The sequence below is a fragment of the Lates calcarifer genome, linkage group LG11, assembly GCF_001640805.2.
Source record: "Lates calcarifer isolate ASB-BC8 linkage group LG11, TLL_Latcal_v3, whole genome shotgun sequence".
NCBI classification, from domain to species: Eukaryota; Metazoa; Chordata; class Actinopteri; family Centropomidae; genus Lates; species Lates calcarifer.
In genome coordinates this window covers 13677865-13693200 of record NC_066843.1, presented here as the reverse complement: position 1 = coordinate 13693200, position 15336 = coordinate 13677865, and the positions used below count along the sequence as shown (strand labels likewise).

The following is a 15336-nucleotide window of genomic DNA, read 5'->3' as shown; positions in this document are numbered from 1 at the left end:
ATTTGTGTTGAAGCTTCAGGTGCGCTCTAGCGGCCGCACGCGGTAACTGCAGCGGCGCGCGGCGAGAGAAGAGAGAGAGGGAGAGAGAGAGAGAGGAAAAAAGCCACATTTTAGTCTGTGGGGGCTAGAAGAGCTGTCCACCAACACGGTGCTGAAGTGTGTCCGACACAGAGCTTCACGGTGTATCAAGGTAATCAGAGAGAGGTGTGAGATGCGGCACGCAGTGGGTAAATGGTGTATGCTTCCTCATTTAAAAGGCCTGCATGTGCCGTATGGTATGCATGGCGAACAATTTTGTGCCGTGGTTTCCCGTCACGGGTGGATGTTTGCGCTAACACGAAATGCGGACATTAAACATGAGCCAGCTGAGCTGTGGGGGCTGGTGCGGAGCGAAAAAAAAACCAAAACAAAATGAATGCTGAAGCGTCTGCAAGCGCAAAAATGTATGGAACACCTTCATGATGCTCGGCCATGCAGGAGCCTATAGGTGTTTCCAGTAGGCAGTATCATCACTTGGCATGTAATTGATGCAACTACGAAACGAATCCGTTGGAATAAGCCTATTAGGAGAGAGCCCTCCCACCTTAAACACATCCGCGCGCCCGCACACACACACACGCACGCACGCACGCACGCTGGCATACGCGCGTGCCCATGACGTGCACACACACATGTTTTCTGTTTGTGGCTAACAAAATCTCTAAATCTGTCTGTCTGTAGTCTCTGTATTTCTCCCACACAAACACAAAGTATCTTTGACCAAATCGGTTGAGAATCTATTTTTCAGACCAAATGCTCACAGGACAGAACTTTGCAGGCTCTGTTATCCTCAGATTTTTTTAATTGCCATTCATAAAAACACAGAATCCAATTTATACAGGGCTTAAATGGAACATTTTGAAACTATTGGAAAATTTGATAGGTAACTAGAGGCAGACTAGCAACAAAGACCAACCATTCACAAGTCATTAAACTCCAGCCTGCAGACCTCTCTGTGGCAAAGGAAAACACAATGCACTCAGCACAAACAAATATTGTCTGAATTAGCAGCCATTGTTGAACATTGTAGGAGGAAAGTCATAGTATGACTTCAGAATATTGCCTGTTGTGAAAGCTTTAGCTACATCCGCAGCCGGTTTGCACAGGGAGCAATGGGTCAAAGATCAGGACTTACATAATACTATGAAGTCAGTCTCAGAGGCAACCAAACCAAAGGGTCAGTGACTCTGTCAGGGATCCCTGTAGGGGATTAAAGTAAAGAAAATAAATAAACGAGCTGGCTGTTTGAAACCAGGACAGGCCATCATTCAATTTAGGCTGTGCTTGTTGGCACAGAGCCTCTCTGCCCTGTAATGTGATCTGTAAGACTTTGACAGGCCCAAAAATGTTTTTGGATTTTAGGAAAGACCTCTTACTACTGTGGTTTTTTATTATGTAAGTCCCAGTAATTAAAAACATGGCTATCACTGCTAATAATACAGGGCATAGAAAGTCTGGTACATAGAATGTTTTAATTCGAGTAAAAACAATTTTTATTTTACAGAAATGACTTTGCAGTACTTTGCACATATATTACACACATACATGCAAAACCATAATCTGTTATTCTTTCTCTATTTCAGTATTTTAGTGTCTCACAAATTTAAAGGATGCACTGGTCAATGAACACACTGCCCTTGCCTCCATATGTTGAGCTGGGTGTCCATTCACTGAGTGGCCTTCTGTGGACTCTACTGCTCCTGTTTCTGTGGCACTGCTATCGCATGGGCTCCGATCTGCCAATCCCGGGCCACGCGCACACCGGAAAGCTCAAGTCGGGCTCGAGGAGGTCCCTGATGTCCCGTGGAGGTAGCTGCGCTGGAACAAAGTGTAGCGCGCGATCCAAGCTGTCGAGGGGTGATCAAATTACCCCCTTCATTTCCATGGAAACAGAGGAGGATGAGGAGCAGGGACAGGGTTACCTCACCCCTGTGCTGAGTCATGCCTTGTTCCCAGCCCAGGCATCTGCAGAAGCCAAAAAACTGTACGCAGCACTGCAAGAATATGCCAAACGCTACAGTTGGGTAGGCATGGGCCGCATTCATAAGGGCCTACGTGAGCAGGTACAAGTTTATTCCATGCAGGCCATAAGCTGATGCTTGCTATTGGCAGTAAATCTTTTGTATTAGAGTTGTTCAGCAATATACTACACTTCCATTTGTTGTCATGGCATGCATAACAGCATAATGTGTAAAAGTAGGGATCCTCACACCTCATTTGGAGCTATTTTTGTCCAAGGGTAAACAGCAGAGGAAGGGAACATTGAATGAATCACTGACTTTCTATTCTCACTTTTTCACTCTCACTTTAGGTCAGACTAAATGATCACTCTGCTATACAGAAGCCTCATCTCTTCTTCCTGCCAGATGTCCCAAGTGTTCCTTTCTTCCCACGTGACGCTCATCGGCATGACATTGAAGTCTTGGAAGCCAACTACCCTTGTAATCTTGGCTGAATTCCAGGCTGTTTACCAGCGGGGTATTGACTCAAAACTAGGCTGGACCTCTTTGGGACCAAAGGTACAAAATAAAATCTTTCAGGGCCACTTTGAGAAAGGAGCAGTTCCATTGCCATTCCATTTTTGCGTGTGCGACAAATCTCAACAAAAGCACATTTATTTAATAGTTAGAGTTCATTCTTTCACCTATGAGCTCTGATATTAAAAAGTGAAGGAATTGATTGACCCTGATTCATTCTGATGTATGTATCTCATTTGAATCATAATTTGATTGAAGGTCATTGTCTCTCTCAGGGCCAGGCAGTGTTTCCCTTGTACAGCGCAGGTGTCTGTGTGGCAGGAAACTGTCGCTCTTGTCCCTGCACCTATCGGACACTTCTCTCCCTGCGTACATTTATAAGCAGCAACTCACTGGGATCTGCAGGATTTTGGTTGCTGGGACCCGGAGCCACCTTGGGGAGTTCATATGGACCCACCAATACACGTCTCCGCTGTCATCTTGGTGTGTAAAAGAATTACACTCAATGGTTTATCTGCATCTGGCTCTTGTAATCCAAATCTACTGAATCATCCCTCTGCTTCTTACAGTATTTTGTTGCAGTGCAGTCTGCAGTGACTGCTCTGACTTACATGAAACTCAACGTCATGATCACATTTTACAGACAAAAATTCAAAACTCTACTGTACATAGATTTTCCCTCTAAATTTTCCTTCATCTGATGACTATATTTGCATGAAATTTCCTATCCCTAGGAGAAGGGTATTCCTTGGCTGACTCTAAAATTGATTAATGGCTACAGTGGTGACTGCCTTGGCTGTCAGAATGCTTAATTCACAGGCACAAAATAGGATGCTGTGCCCCAGGCACTGTGTAACAAAACTTTTTATGGTTTGAACCTCTATAGGACTTCTGCACATGAATATGCAATATATAATAACTGTGAAATCACTGGAGGAAATATTCAAAGTAATGTAAATTCAGTATCAACTCAGTATACAATCAGGCAGTTCGGAACTCTTCTGGTGCAACTAATATTTTGTTGTCAGACTTTACTTCACCAAAATAGAAGCGGAAAATAACCCAATGAATTACTAAACCGTTACGTAATGTGGTACTTTGTGGATCAAGGTTTCCACTTAGCCCATTTTGTGCTATGATCCGTCTGGCTATAATCCTTGCTGTTTTAAATACAGACAGCACTGGAGTTCATGGCCTTCTTAGCTGAAGGAAAACATAAAAGTTAAAAAACAGACTTTTTTTTTTTTTTTTTTAGGTCTGCAGACTCCACCCCTGTGTGAGCTGGTGGTGGGAGGGGAGCCACAGTGCTGGTCGGAGGGACACTGCCTCCTGGTTGATGACTCGTTCCTTCACACAGTCTCACACAAGGGTCAGTGAATCACAAACGACTTTTTGTGTGAAAAAACTTATTTTATTGAGATTTGTGACCATAAGTAGTATTTCTGGGTGAGCTTTTCAGTTCACTGCATCTACAATTAAGACAACAAGGTGCAAGTGGTAGAAAATAAATGCATATATCATTAATTTTGCGCTTGTTTGAATTCTCATCATTAAAAATGAAATGCAGTGCGTAATCTCCGTGTACAAAACAGGCTGTGGTACTTTTAGATAACTATCTCCAGGTTGTTTTTTTTTAGCCTTTGCTCTGTTTCATGAATTGTTCTGATGAATCTGAATGTCTGCCATATATTTACTTTAAATTGGACCCATCTGTTTTTAAAGGACCTCCAGATGCCGGACCCCGCGTCATTTTGAGTGTGGATCTCTGGCATCCAAATGTGGCTGCAGCAGAGAGACAAGCTTTGGACTTCATGTTCAGCCCTGACCTCTGAATATGCTCCTGCACTACCATCAGACAACATGCAGGGATGCCTTACCTTAGCCCTGCTTGTTGTGGGTCATGCATCTCATTCAAATCGATGGATCACTGTGTGAATTTGTCCTAATAATTACACAAGCCATTAGCCACGCTTTCAAGTGGTGTTGGATTTATGGTCTAAACCAGGAAGTGCCACTTGAATGCATTATTATGGATGATGTTAGATGATGTTACTAGACAATTTGGCTGCAAACCACAGACTGACATCATTTGAAAGCACAAAGAGATCTAACCTAAGAAGAGCAGATCTGGTGTGAATTATTTTAAATCTTACTATAACATATAACAGTAACTTGACATCATATACTATGCTAGCGAATGCTATTTGCATGTGAAACCTGTCTGTCATGATTACTGGAGTTTCAAGCCTTTGATGCATGTACTAATATGCCTTCAGGATGGAAGGGCCATTATTTATTATGAAATTTATGTAAATAACCTGTGGTTCAACCAAAAAACTGTGAAAACAAGAAAATCATATAAATGTAAATTTCAATTTATTTTTGTTTTTCAAAATGAATGCCAAAAATTCTTCTGTGTTTGCTTGTATGTTATACACACACATATATATATCTTTGTTTACTATTATAGTCAGTGGTGTGTTAGTGGTTTACATATTGTATGACATGCATTTATCAGGGTTTTTGTCAATTATATTTTTCTTGGAATTCAAATAGCAAATAAATATCAAAGAAACCAGTACTGACTCTGTGTATGAATTAATGTTATGAATAGGCATCAGACTGAAAAAAAAAATGATGAAGATGATACAGTGAATTAACAATTTTCAAAGGATTAATACACTTTTGTTAATAAAATATGCGTAGAGTATAGGTGAAATATACATTGTTTATCTTGAACATTAAATTAACATTATTCCAGCATATTATTTTTATTAGGAACAAATGTAAGTTGACTGCTTGGCTTGTTAAAAAAGACAAAAAACCTAGAATGGAAATGTATTAAATGTACATAAATTATTGTTTGCAATGAAAGAATAAGGCTGTATCTTACAACACATACATTCCTAATGAACATTTCTTTTGATTTAAATACTGAAACACCATTTTGAAAACACATTCTGGGTCACATAGCTCTTTTTTCAGTTACTTTTTTCAGTCAGTAGATGAGAATTAGTGTGGTGATTTTGTCTTATCTGCCATCTGTTCATCTGAGAGTCCCATGATGAGGATTACAGAGATTGAACTAATCCACCCAGTGAGATAGATTATTCCTGAGATTGTTAGTTGTATGTATGATGTATGATCTGTTCACCACTGAATAATTACACTATGAGACTCAAATTGACTATTGACCATTACTATCAAATGTCAGTCTTGGAAGAAAAAACTCATAAATCTCTCCAGTCATCACAAGTCAAGGTTATGCACCCTGCGGCGTCACAGCGTTTTTTTTTTTTTTTTTTTTCAAAGCAGTGGTGGCATCTGCATGTCCAAAGCATGTTGTTGTGCTAATAGTGGTCACCAAATAGTTTCACTGAACAATATCTTATATTTTTCTTGCAACTGTATGCCATTTCATTAATTATGTAACACACAGTTGTGACAGTCAGTGTCAATCTTGACATTAGGCTGTAATCTTAAAAGACTAAGTCCAGCACATTCATTTGAAAGATAAATATGGCTCAATAATTACATGTTGTTCTTTTGTTATGCAACAGCTTTAGCAACACCAGAGGGATTATGCCCAACAAAAGATGCCAAATGAACAAAGTGGCAGGGCAATAAATTTGTTAACTCACATCAAGCATCAATGTTCTTTGCAGACACAAGTTAGCAATCGCATAACATATGCAGTTTACAGGGATTCATGCCCAACAAAAGATGCCAAATGAACAAACAAGTAGAGCAGGTGAATAACAATAACATTTGATGGTGAGCAGCATTTACATCACATCATGGCTCATTTGATTGATGCCATGGTCAAGGCTGCAGTCACATCAGAGTGGCCTGTGGCAGACTCAGCTATGACTTTATTATCATCCTCTGGACTGATACAATTCACTTGAAATAGTATCCCTATGGCAACGACATTTGTCGTCATGGTTACAACAATAAATGTAGTTAAGCTTATGGAATGGTCACGATTTGGTTTGGTTTGGTACAAAAACAACTTGGTTAGTTTTAGGAAAGGATCGTAGTTTTGATTAAAATACTGAAAGTACTTTACAAAGGTTGGAGGACCTTTATTGTCATGGTTACAATAATAAACACATAGGTTGTGGAACTGTGATGGATAAGAGAAACAATGGCAACAACTGGCTATAGGTTTCAAATGGGAAACAAATAGCAGTCTTCTGCCACTCTATTTTGTCACCTGACTTCATCCTTTTCATTATAAATTATTACAGTAACTATATAATTCATTATATATTATGTAATCAAATAATTATACATTACTGTGGGCAATAATAACCACAGACTTATCTGTTAATTTCTGTGCTCTGGCATACATCACTAAACCAATAAACTACACTATCTATGCTGAGGTCAGTGTTATCCAGGTGTTAATCTTTATATTCAAATAAACTGAATTGTCCCCTTTTTTCAGTCAAAACAAAGTAGGCCTATTTATAATAAGGATGACCAATTCGCCTAATAGTTCCTGCATGTAAGAAAAGAGAGGGCAAATTCCAGGAAAGGATACTTGTACCACGCACAATACTTCCACGACACACACTACTTATCTTTTAATTGCAAAAAGATGACAACATTTGGTTTTCCTGTAGTTCTTTCAGGCCAGCCCACAGTGCAGTACATCTTCACAACACAGATTTGTCGACTCTGTACCACATTCTCTGCTGACATGCTAACCAGCTGAACATGACAGTGACAATGATGTGTACACTCACTGTGGGACAGGTCTGTGAGATTTGGGGCAAAGTAGATGACAACAAACTTGTCAAATTTGCTGGACTGTAAACATCAAAAAAGTTAAGGTCATGACTATCTAGAGCTACCATTTCAATTTGAATAATTTAAAATTGTGTTCAACAAAAAGAACACAACTTCTTTGCTCGCTTGAATAAACGGAATAAAACTTGATAAACTCCAGATAATCACATACGAAGCAGATGCCACTTAAATTATAAGAAAAAAAGTAAAATTATTCATGAGACGTAGGCTATCATCAGCATAAAAGTCAATAAAAAGAATATCCTCTCCATTCACAGCAGTCCATTCACTCTGTTGTCCTCATTTCCGTGACATCATTTTCACAAACTCTGCAAAGAGAATGGATGAAATATTGTCTAGTTGGATTCGTGTATGTTCATAGCAAATTTAGAACAATTTTCATATCGCTGAATGTAAATATAGGTCAAGTTTAAATGATTGAGCAATGTTTTATTAAGGACTGTCACAATGACAAGTTTACATTCTCTGTAGAACGTGTAAGTAACTGAACAACAAGTGACAAAAATAAGTTATTAATATACCACTTTCATGGCAGACACTGTAACTTGTCATAGCAACAAAAGTACAGGTGAAACCAGTAACATTAAACATGGTTCAAATGCTTTTAGGTGTGCCAGTGAGACAGCATGTACAACATCAGGTCCCTGTTATTGGTACACTGAAATGGTCATTAATTTAATCAGTTGTACCTGTGGTTGAGAAAAGTCTATCTGAAAAATGGTTAATTTTTTAAACTTCAACTACTGTATCACACAGAACAGTCCTCTTCTAACTCAACATCATCAGAAGTTACTGCAAGGCTGCAGGACTAAAGACCAGCATTGTTCCTGTGCTGTGCTGTGTGTGTGTGTGTGTGTGTGTGTGTGTGTGTGTGTGTGTGTGTGTGTGTGTACAGGTGTGTTTGTGTCTTGTATCTCACCCTCAAAGTCAACTGTTCCATCTCCATTGTTGTCAGCTTCTCTGACCACTGCATCGATTTCATTTTTGCTGGTTTGTTCACCTAATAACTTTATCATAGCATGTCTCAGCTCATCAGATGTGATAGATCCATCACCGTCTATATCAAACTGTAGGAAAGGGGGGAGAGAGAAAACAACATTTTGCAAAGCTTTGGGGTATTTTGGATACATATTACAATCACAATGTAATGCTGTAAATGTGTTTTAAAGTTGTTGACATTGAATGTCCAGCATGTGGTGCCAAAGACCAAAAAGAGAGAAAAGGGATCTCGAGCTCACCTCTCTGAAAGCCTCTTTAAGTTCCTTCAACCCAATCATCCCTGCAGTTTCAGCCAGAAGCTTGGGTGTCATTAGTTCCACAAAATCCTCAAAGTCCACCCGTCCCCCCACTGTGATAAGACAGATGATATAACCAATATAACTACTGTATAAGCAGGTATTAATCTGGAAAGATAGCTCTCTCTGGCTATAATATCTTCTTTGTCTTAAATGAATGACTGTAAAATGCCTGTGAAATAACTACACCACATAGTGTTCTGTCATTTCAGTAAATGTGTACAGGTTCACATGTAACTTTTGGATCTTATAAGTAATTGCATGATAACATGTGCTTTGCAGTTGAATTTATTTCAACTGACATAAAGAGGCCAACAGACCATAAATTCATGCACATTTTCATACTTGGCAAGCTTCTTTCAAAATAGAAAATGCAAATAAAGGGCTCAGGAGATGTAGAGCCTGAAACTTTCAAAACAATAAAATGCTCTTGGTCATTTAAAGAATGCTGTAATGTGTTACATCAATACAATTATTGTCTGTTAATTTCAATATTTTAATTTTTAAACAAAACTATGAATCTTTTTGTAGATCAAACCTGCAAAAATGCATTTAAAATGGTTCTGTTGTGTCCAGACTATACTTCATAATAATGCCCATTACAACAATGGATTACATTTTTCATCAGTTCATTGAATTAAACATGATATGCAGTAATATACCATTAATTGAGTGTGTATGTATTTTGCTTTCACCTCAGTAGAGGACATCACTCACAATTCATGTTGATGTTCTGGCTCAGTTCTATCAGCTCCATTTCAGTTGGCATGTAACCCATGGTCCTCATCAGGTTCCCCAAGTCTTTACAGCTTATGAAACCATCCTTGTCTTTATCAAACTCTACAAAAGCTTCACGTAACTCTAGAGAGCATACAGACATAGGGAATGGTATGTGACTAAACTCTGAAAAGGTAGAAAAAAATATTATACAGCAAAAGCATAAAAAACAACAGTTACCTTCTATCTCATCTTGTGTAAGATTTCTTGTCTGCAAAACAATGATGATATGGATACAAATATGAAATGGTGTTAGTATGCTTTACATACAGTAGTACTGTTGTATCCAACATGTTGTATCATCTACATCGTGTCCTTCTGAAAGGTTTAAGATCTTGTATAAGCTCCAAAAGCTCCATCTATAAATACATAAGTATTGCAGATGAAAAATAAAGTCTCTGTGAGTAAGCTCACGCTAGACACGCTTGATGAAATGGTTAATATCCCATGAGATTTTTCAGCATATATTGTATGAACATATATATGTGTATATATAATTTGGAATTGTCCATTTAACTTATTTAAAAAGTGAATGTATTGAATTGTTTTTTGAGATGGCAAATTTGTGTTAATGGGAAATACAGAAAATATCTGTTTAAACTTAGCATGTCTTTATATTTTCTGTGTAATTCTGGACTATTATATGTTGGTTCTTTTACAACAGTTTAATTTATTTATTCGTTTATTTATCTATTTATTTTTTACCAGTTTCATTAAATTATGTAATGTGATGCACTTAATTGTACCTTTGTTCAACATTATCCACGTTATGTTCTCTGTATTTTCACTGTGCCCCCTGACATTAAGCTATTTATCATTTTGCATAGGCTTTCAATTTTTGTGCCCCTGAAATACTGTTGCCTATATGACCTTACAGTATTTTATGTCTTAAAAAAAGTTTCAAGTAAATCCACTTAGTAACTTTTATTCCTGAAACACATTTGTTTAAACTTACTTTACTTTTTTCCCCTGCTTTTGGCTACACTGTTGATGGGTAAAATCCTGGACTATTGTTATTACAATATACATGAATCAGCCTAAAGTTTCAGATTAATATGCATTAATGTGTACAGTATTTTTATATAGTCCATGATTGGTGACAATCTCTGAACCTATTTCTGTTTGTACACATCTAACACCTGTTAATATCTGTTTTCACATGAGGGTTGATATTTGAATTCACTGACTGAGTCTGTGTCATCTGTTAAATCCTTGTTTAAAACATTGTTAAACCTTCAAGTATCTTTATCCAATTGATCCCAGATCACAAATATAGTGTGTGCATTTTGGGATTACATCATAAACTGTATATAGATTACATCAGAACAGATTTGCTGTAAATTTTCTATAAATTGGGCAAAATATTTCACAAGTGATGAGTGCAGAATGCAAAACATGTAAGTATGTTCTGATTTGTATTTTGATTTGGTGTGAATGTCTTCTATCAAATCAGGGACAAAACACAGAAACTGACTGAGTGCCAGAGCATCTGCCTAATGCACCAGTCAAAGTTTGCCCTCCCACCTCTACTCCAGAATAGGACTAGTCCTTTAAGCTTCTTTTCCCATCAGCTAAAAATAACACTATATAAAAATTAACATAGAACAAACAAACAAACAGCAACAACAATAAGAAAAATTTAAAAACCCAACAACCCACAAAACAATATTTATTTCATAAATGATTAAGTGATGAAAGTAAGATTTATATCCCTGGTAAACCAATAATAATAATAATAATAATAATAATAATAATAATAATACATATCATTCTGGAAACTTAAATAAAATAGTCAAAAAACATATTAACTTACTTGTCTCCTTGTTCCTCCTCTAAGAAAGATGCAGGCTTGTTTCAGACTCATGATGACAGACTCAAGATCCTGGGCTACTTGTGTTTGTGAACTCCTTTGTTATAAAAATAAAATTCACAGTGTTATGTGGTGCTGTATCATTTGGTTTCTTTTCTCAGTGCCAGCATGTGTCTGTGTGTGTAAACCGTGATGAGTAGCAATCTGCGTATGCCAGAGAGGAGGGACGAGGTCTCTTATGGATTATCTCTGCAGCTTTGGTCTAGAAAAGAAAGATGGGCTTAATGCTGCACATATACACAATTTTATAGACACGGTTAAAGATTGGGGTTGATTTTAATAGCATTTTTTTCTTCTTCTTATTCAACATATCTAGATTTCATACATAAATTTTACTTTAATAAGAAATGTTATAGTTTGATACTGTTTACCAATTGGTAAACATGAAATGTACATCATAAGCCTATTACATAACCATATATGCTCTGACAAAATTAAAGGTCCTGCACAACTTAAGAAGGTATTCTCAAATGTACATGCAAGCATCATATTTTGTTTATTGTATTGCATGAGAAGCCCACAAATGAAATAAAGGAGCGCATGACCAGTCTGTCTCACACACAACATATTCAGCGAAAATTCATTTTACATGTAGCGAATCTGGTCTATGTGCTGTATGTAAACAGGATCGGCATTATCCGACATCGTGAGCAGGATATCAGATAATACCATGAAATCACTTTTCATATCTTTTTACATAACAGCATTGATTCTGTTCATATACATACACCACATACAGACAGATCAAATTCACCACATGCATTTAAAATCACATTTAGCTCTTGATACGTAAGAGAAAAATCTGGAGCTCTGGAGTCCATTCCCTCCACGTTGGCACAGAGGAGGCCTCAGGAAGCCCTCAGTCTTTCCTGCAGGGTACTGGATTTACTTTCAGTTGGCATGGAATGCATTAGATGAGACAGCCTGCAGGAGGTTTATTTACTCTGATTGAAGTAAAACTAGGACGTATAGAAATCACGAGAGACAATAACAACAGCATGGTGTATTTGACACTGTCCAACCTAAAGCCAGAGGACTCTGCTGTGTATTATTGTGCCAGATGAACAAAATGTTTGAAGTAAATAGTGAGGCTGTGCAAAACCCTCAAATACTTTAGGTTTACCATGACCTACAGGGGGCAGCAGCAGATCAGAAATGAGGTTGTGGTTTGTGTCTTCCTCATTGTTTTGGATTTTAACCAAAATGTGCTTTTCTACAGTAATATAGGGGATGATAATATTCTGATCAGTTACTTTTTAAAGCATGTATGACACATTTTGTCATATTTCAGCCGCTAAAAGAAGAAATTATAACTGCTCAATAATGATTCAAGCCACCACTTAAGCACACAATGACTGAAACAGGACAAAATAAAAATATAACTGTTTAAGAACATAAAAATCAGGTCTCAGGAGAGAGAGAGAACAGAGAAAACAGGTGGCTGTATGTTTGTTTGGGCAGGCAAAGTTAAAGAAGGCCAAGACCATTTCATATTTGATCCACCTAATAATAATAATAATAAAAAAAACTTTGTTTACCTATTTAGAGAAAAATAACTATACAGATAATTTCAGTACATGTATGCAGGTGGATTAGGTCTGACAATTTAAATTCACCAAATGAAACAAACAAACAACAACAAAATATCACATTTCTCTTCTTATGCATGAGACCTCTTTTGTACAGAAAATGTTAATGAAAGTGGCTTTTCACCCAGAGTTATGTCATCATTTTGGATTTTGGAATATGTTCAAAAGAATGAGGTGCCAAATAGGCTTTGTCCATTTAAAAAACATTGTATTACATGGCTGATATGTCAGAGTCACAAAGAAGAAATTGTAATTACTAAGTTATAATTCAAAAGCCACCACCTAAACACACAATAACTGAAAAAGCACAAAATAAGATAAAAAATTTGCCCCTCCCTTGTAAAATCCTGATGCAAATCTAGATTTTTCAGAGAGTATACTTCTGCCCTCTCTGTCTTCTTGTTTAGTGTGAAGCAAGTGTACTCTTATCTTTAGTCTCAAGAAGATGCACAAACTGTGTGTTCTGCTGACAGTGCTCTGTCTGCCCTGTAAGTTCCTTTATGGTATAATACCCATCAAAAATGCATGTTTTAATGTTCAGGCATTTATTCCTCTTGCGGTCCCACCACTTCTCTCTTTATTTCTGGTTCTTTTGTAGGTTTGAATGGCCAGGCTCTGGAGACTGTTCCCTCCACTTTAGTGCTGAAGAGGACTCAGGAAGCCCTCAGTCTTTCCTGCAGGGGAACTGGATTTACTTTCAGTCAGTATGGGATGCACTAGATCAGACAGCCTGCAGGAAAAGCTCTGGAATGGATGGGGCTTATTTACTATAATGCAAGTAAAACTGTTTATGCCAGCAGTGTGCAAGGACGTATAGTCCGCTTTACTTTAGTTAACATCCACTTTGAAATACCTCCACACTGCCGACATTGCTCCTCCGTGCTCTCAATTAGCACCTGACCGCCCAAGTGAACGTCATGCTGCCGTAAAGTGGTATTAGGCTGTGGTATTGGAACACTTTTATGAGTACGAGTACAGGAACAGGATATCGGACCCAATACCCCATACTGGCATCGGTATCGGTGCATCCCTACACTCAATACTAACATGTCCCTGCATTCACAATTATATATACATTTTTAAACTATTAATGCCTAAATGTTTTGTATTGAAATCATTCCAATATTAAAACCTAACCTAAATCTGTAAATTCTAGTATAGTTGTAAAAAGGGATATGGATCATTGTCAGTCTTCAGACTGTTCATCTGCAGATACAGCTGCTGTCTGCTGTTGTCTCAGGAGATGGTAAACCGGCCTTGGACTGACTGAGAGTAGTATTTGCCATTGTAGCTAGCACTATCATCCCAGGCAATCCACTCCAGGCCTTTTCTGGGAGCCTGTCTGACCAAGTCCATCTCATAGTCGCTGAATATGAATCCAGATGTTGTACAGGTCAGTCTGTGGGATTCTCCAGGTCTTTTAACCACTGGTTCAGATTGTGTCAGAGTCTCACCATCAACAAATGTCACACCTAAAAATGCATGTCATGTGTTACACTGGTAGCACAAATGGAACCTATGTTAAGCCAACATCAGTGAAAGTCTTCACCTGCCCAGCAGAGAGTTAAAAGCAGCAATCCTGTCCTATAGTCCATCATGTTAAACTGTGTGTCCACTGTTCTCTGTCATCCTCTTTGCAGTCAGATAAGTAGAGATGGAAGACATCTGAGTTTTGCATTGACTCCTCCTCACAGGAAGGTCAGTATACAGTATAGATATTCTTTGGTGAAACTGGAGAATGAATGTTTACTGTACATTAGTCATTTATTCAAGGATTATAATTTAAAATATATTTTTCAGTCTAATTTGTGCAAGAGGTTGAAAAACATTACAAAAACATAAGCTGTCTACATCATGTTCAGCATGATGTGAAGACTCTGATAGTAGTTTAAAAGTTTTAAACAACAATTAGAAATCAGATTCCATTAATGTCTTTAATTAAAACTGGAATCAAGATTTTTTTTAATTATTATTATTAATTTTTTTTTATTTTCAGTGCTGAACACATTATATTTAAAGACAGTTTATCTTAGTGAACTGGTGTGAAATCATTAGTGGTCTGAAGGCTCCTCCTCTGGTGGCTTCGTGTTACAAGTGTTCAGGCACTGAGGGGTTTTTGTTCAGGTCTACAGATGGTTTGTGTTGTTGTGTGCATCTTTGGCACAGTAATACACAGCAGTGTCTTCAGGCTGCACATTCTGTCTATTGAGAGTCACTGTGTCGCTGGAAGAGTCTGTGTTGATACTGAACTTGTTTAGTGAATCTTTGCAGTCCTTTCCCTGCAGGCTGTCTGATCCAAGCTGTGAAGTAGCTGAATAAGAATAAGAGACCTGACAGGTGATGGTCAGACGTTGACCTGGCTGCACAGTCACAGAGGCTGGCTGTGTCAACTGTTCACAATTCACACCTGTAAAGGAAAACAAAAATGTTTTGTGACCAATTTCAAGTTGTACAGCAAAAGAAGAAATACTGAC

At 37.8% G+C, this 15336-nt stretch overlaps 2 protein-coding genes across 2 annotated transcripts; one reads left to right on the top strand and one right to left on the bottom strand.

The window, feature by feature from the left end:
• The first annotated feature begins 94 nt into the window (after positions 1-94).
• asphd1 (aspartate beta-hydroxylase domain containing 1) lies at positions 95-5088 on the top strand. The gene is given in 7 exon segments (XM_051074024.1): positions 95-190; positions 1623-2102; positions 2351-2479; positions 2481-2558; positions 2792-2999; positions 3772-3885; positions 4239-5088. Coding segments are annotated over 6 exon segments (1092 nt in total). The 5' UTR covers positions 95-190; positions 1623-1649; the 3' UTR covers positions 4349-5088.
• A 2522-nt stretch (positions 5089-7610) lies between these two features.
• Positions 7611-11315, bottom strand: cabp5b (calcium binding protein 5b). The gene is made up of 6 exons (XM_018670594.2): positions 11217-11315; positions 9584-9614; positions 9344-9487; positions 8570-8679; positions 8251-8398; positions 7611-7639 (listed from the first exon to the last, which is right to left on the bottom strand). Exons 1-6 carry the CDS (start codon positions 11265-11267, stop codon positions 7611-7613), a joined length of 513 nt encoding a protein of 170 aa, XP_018526110.1. The 5' UTR covers positions 11268-11315.
• Between the last annotated feature and the right edge of the window lie 4021 nt (positions 11316-15336).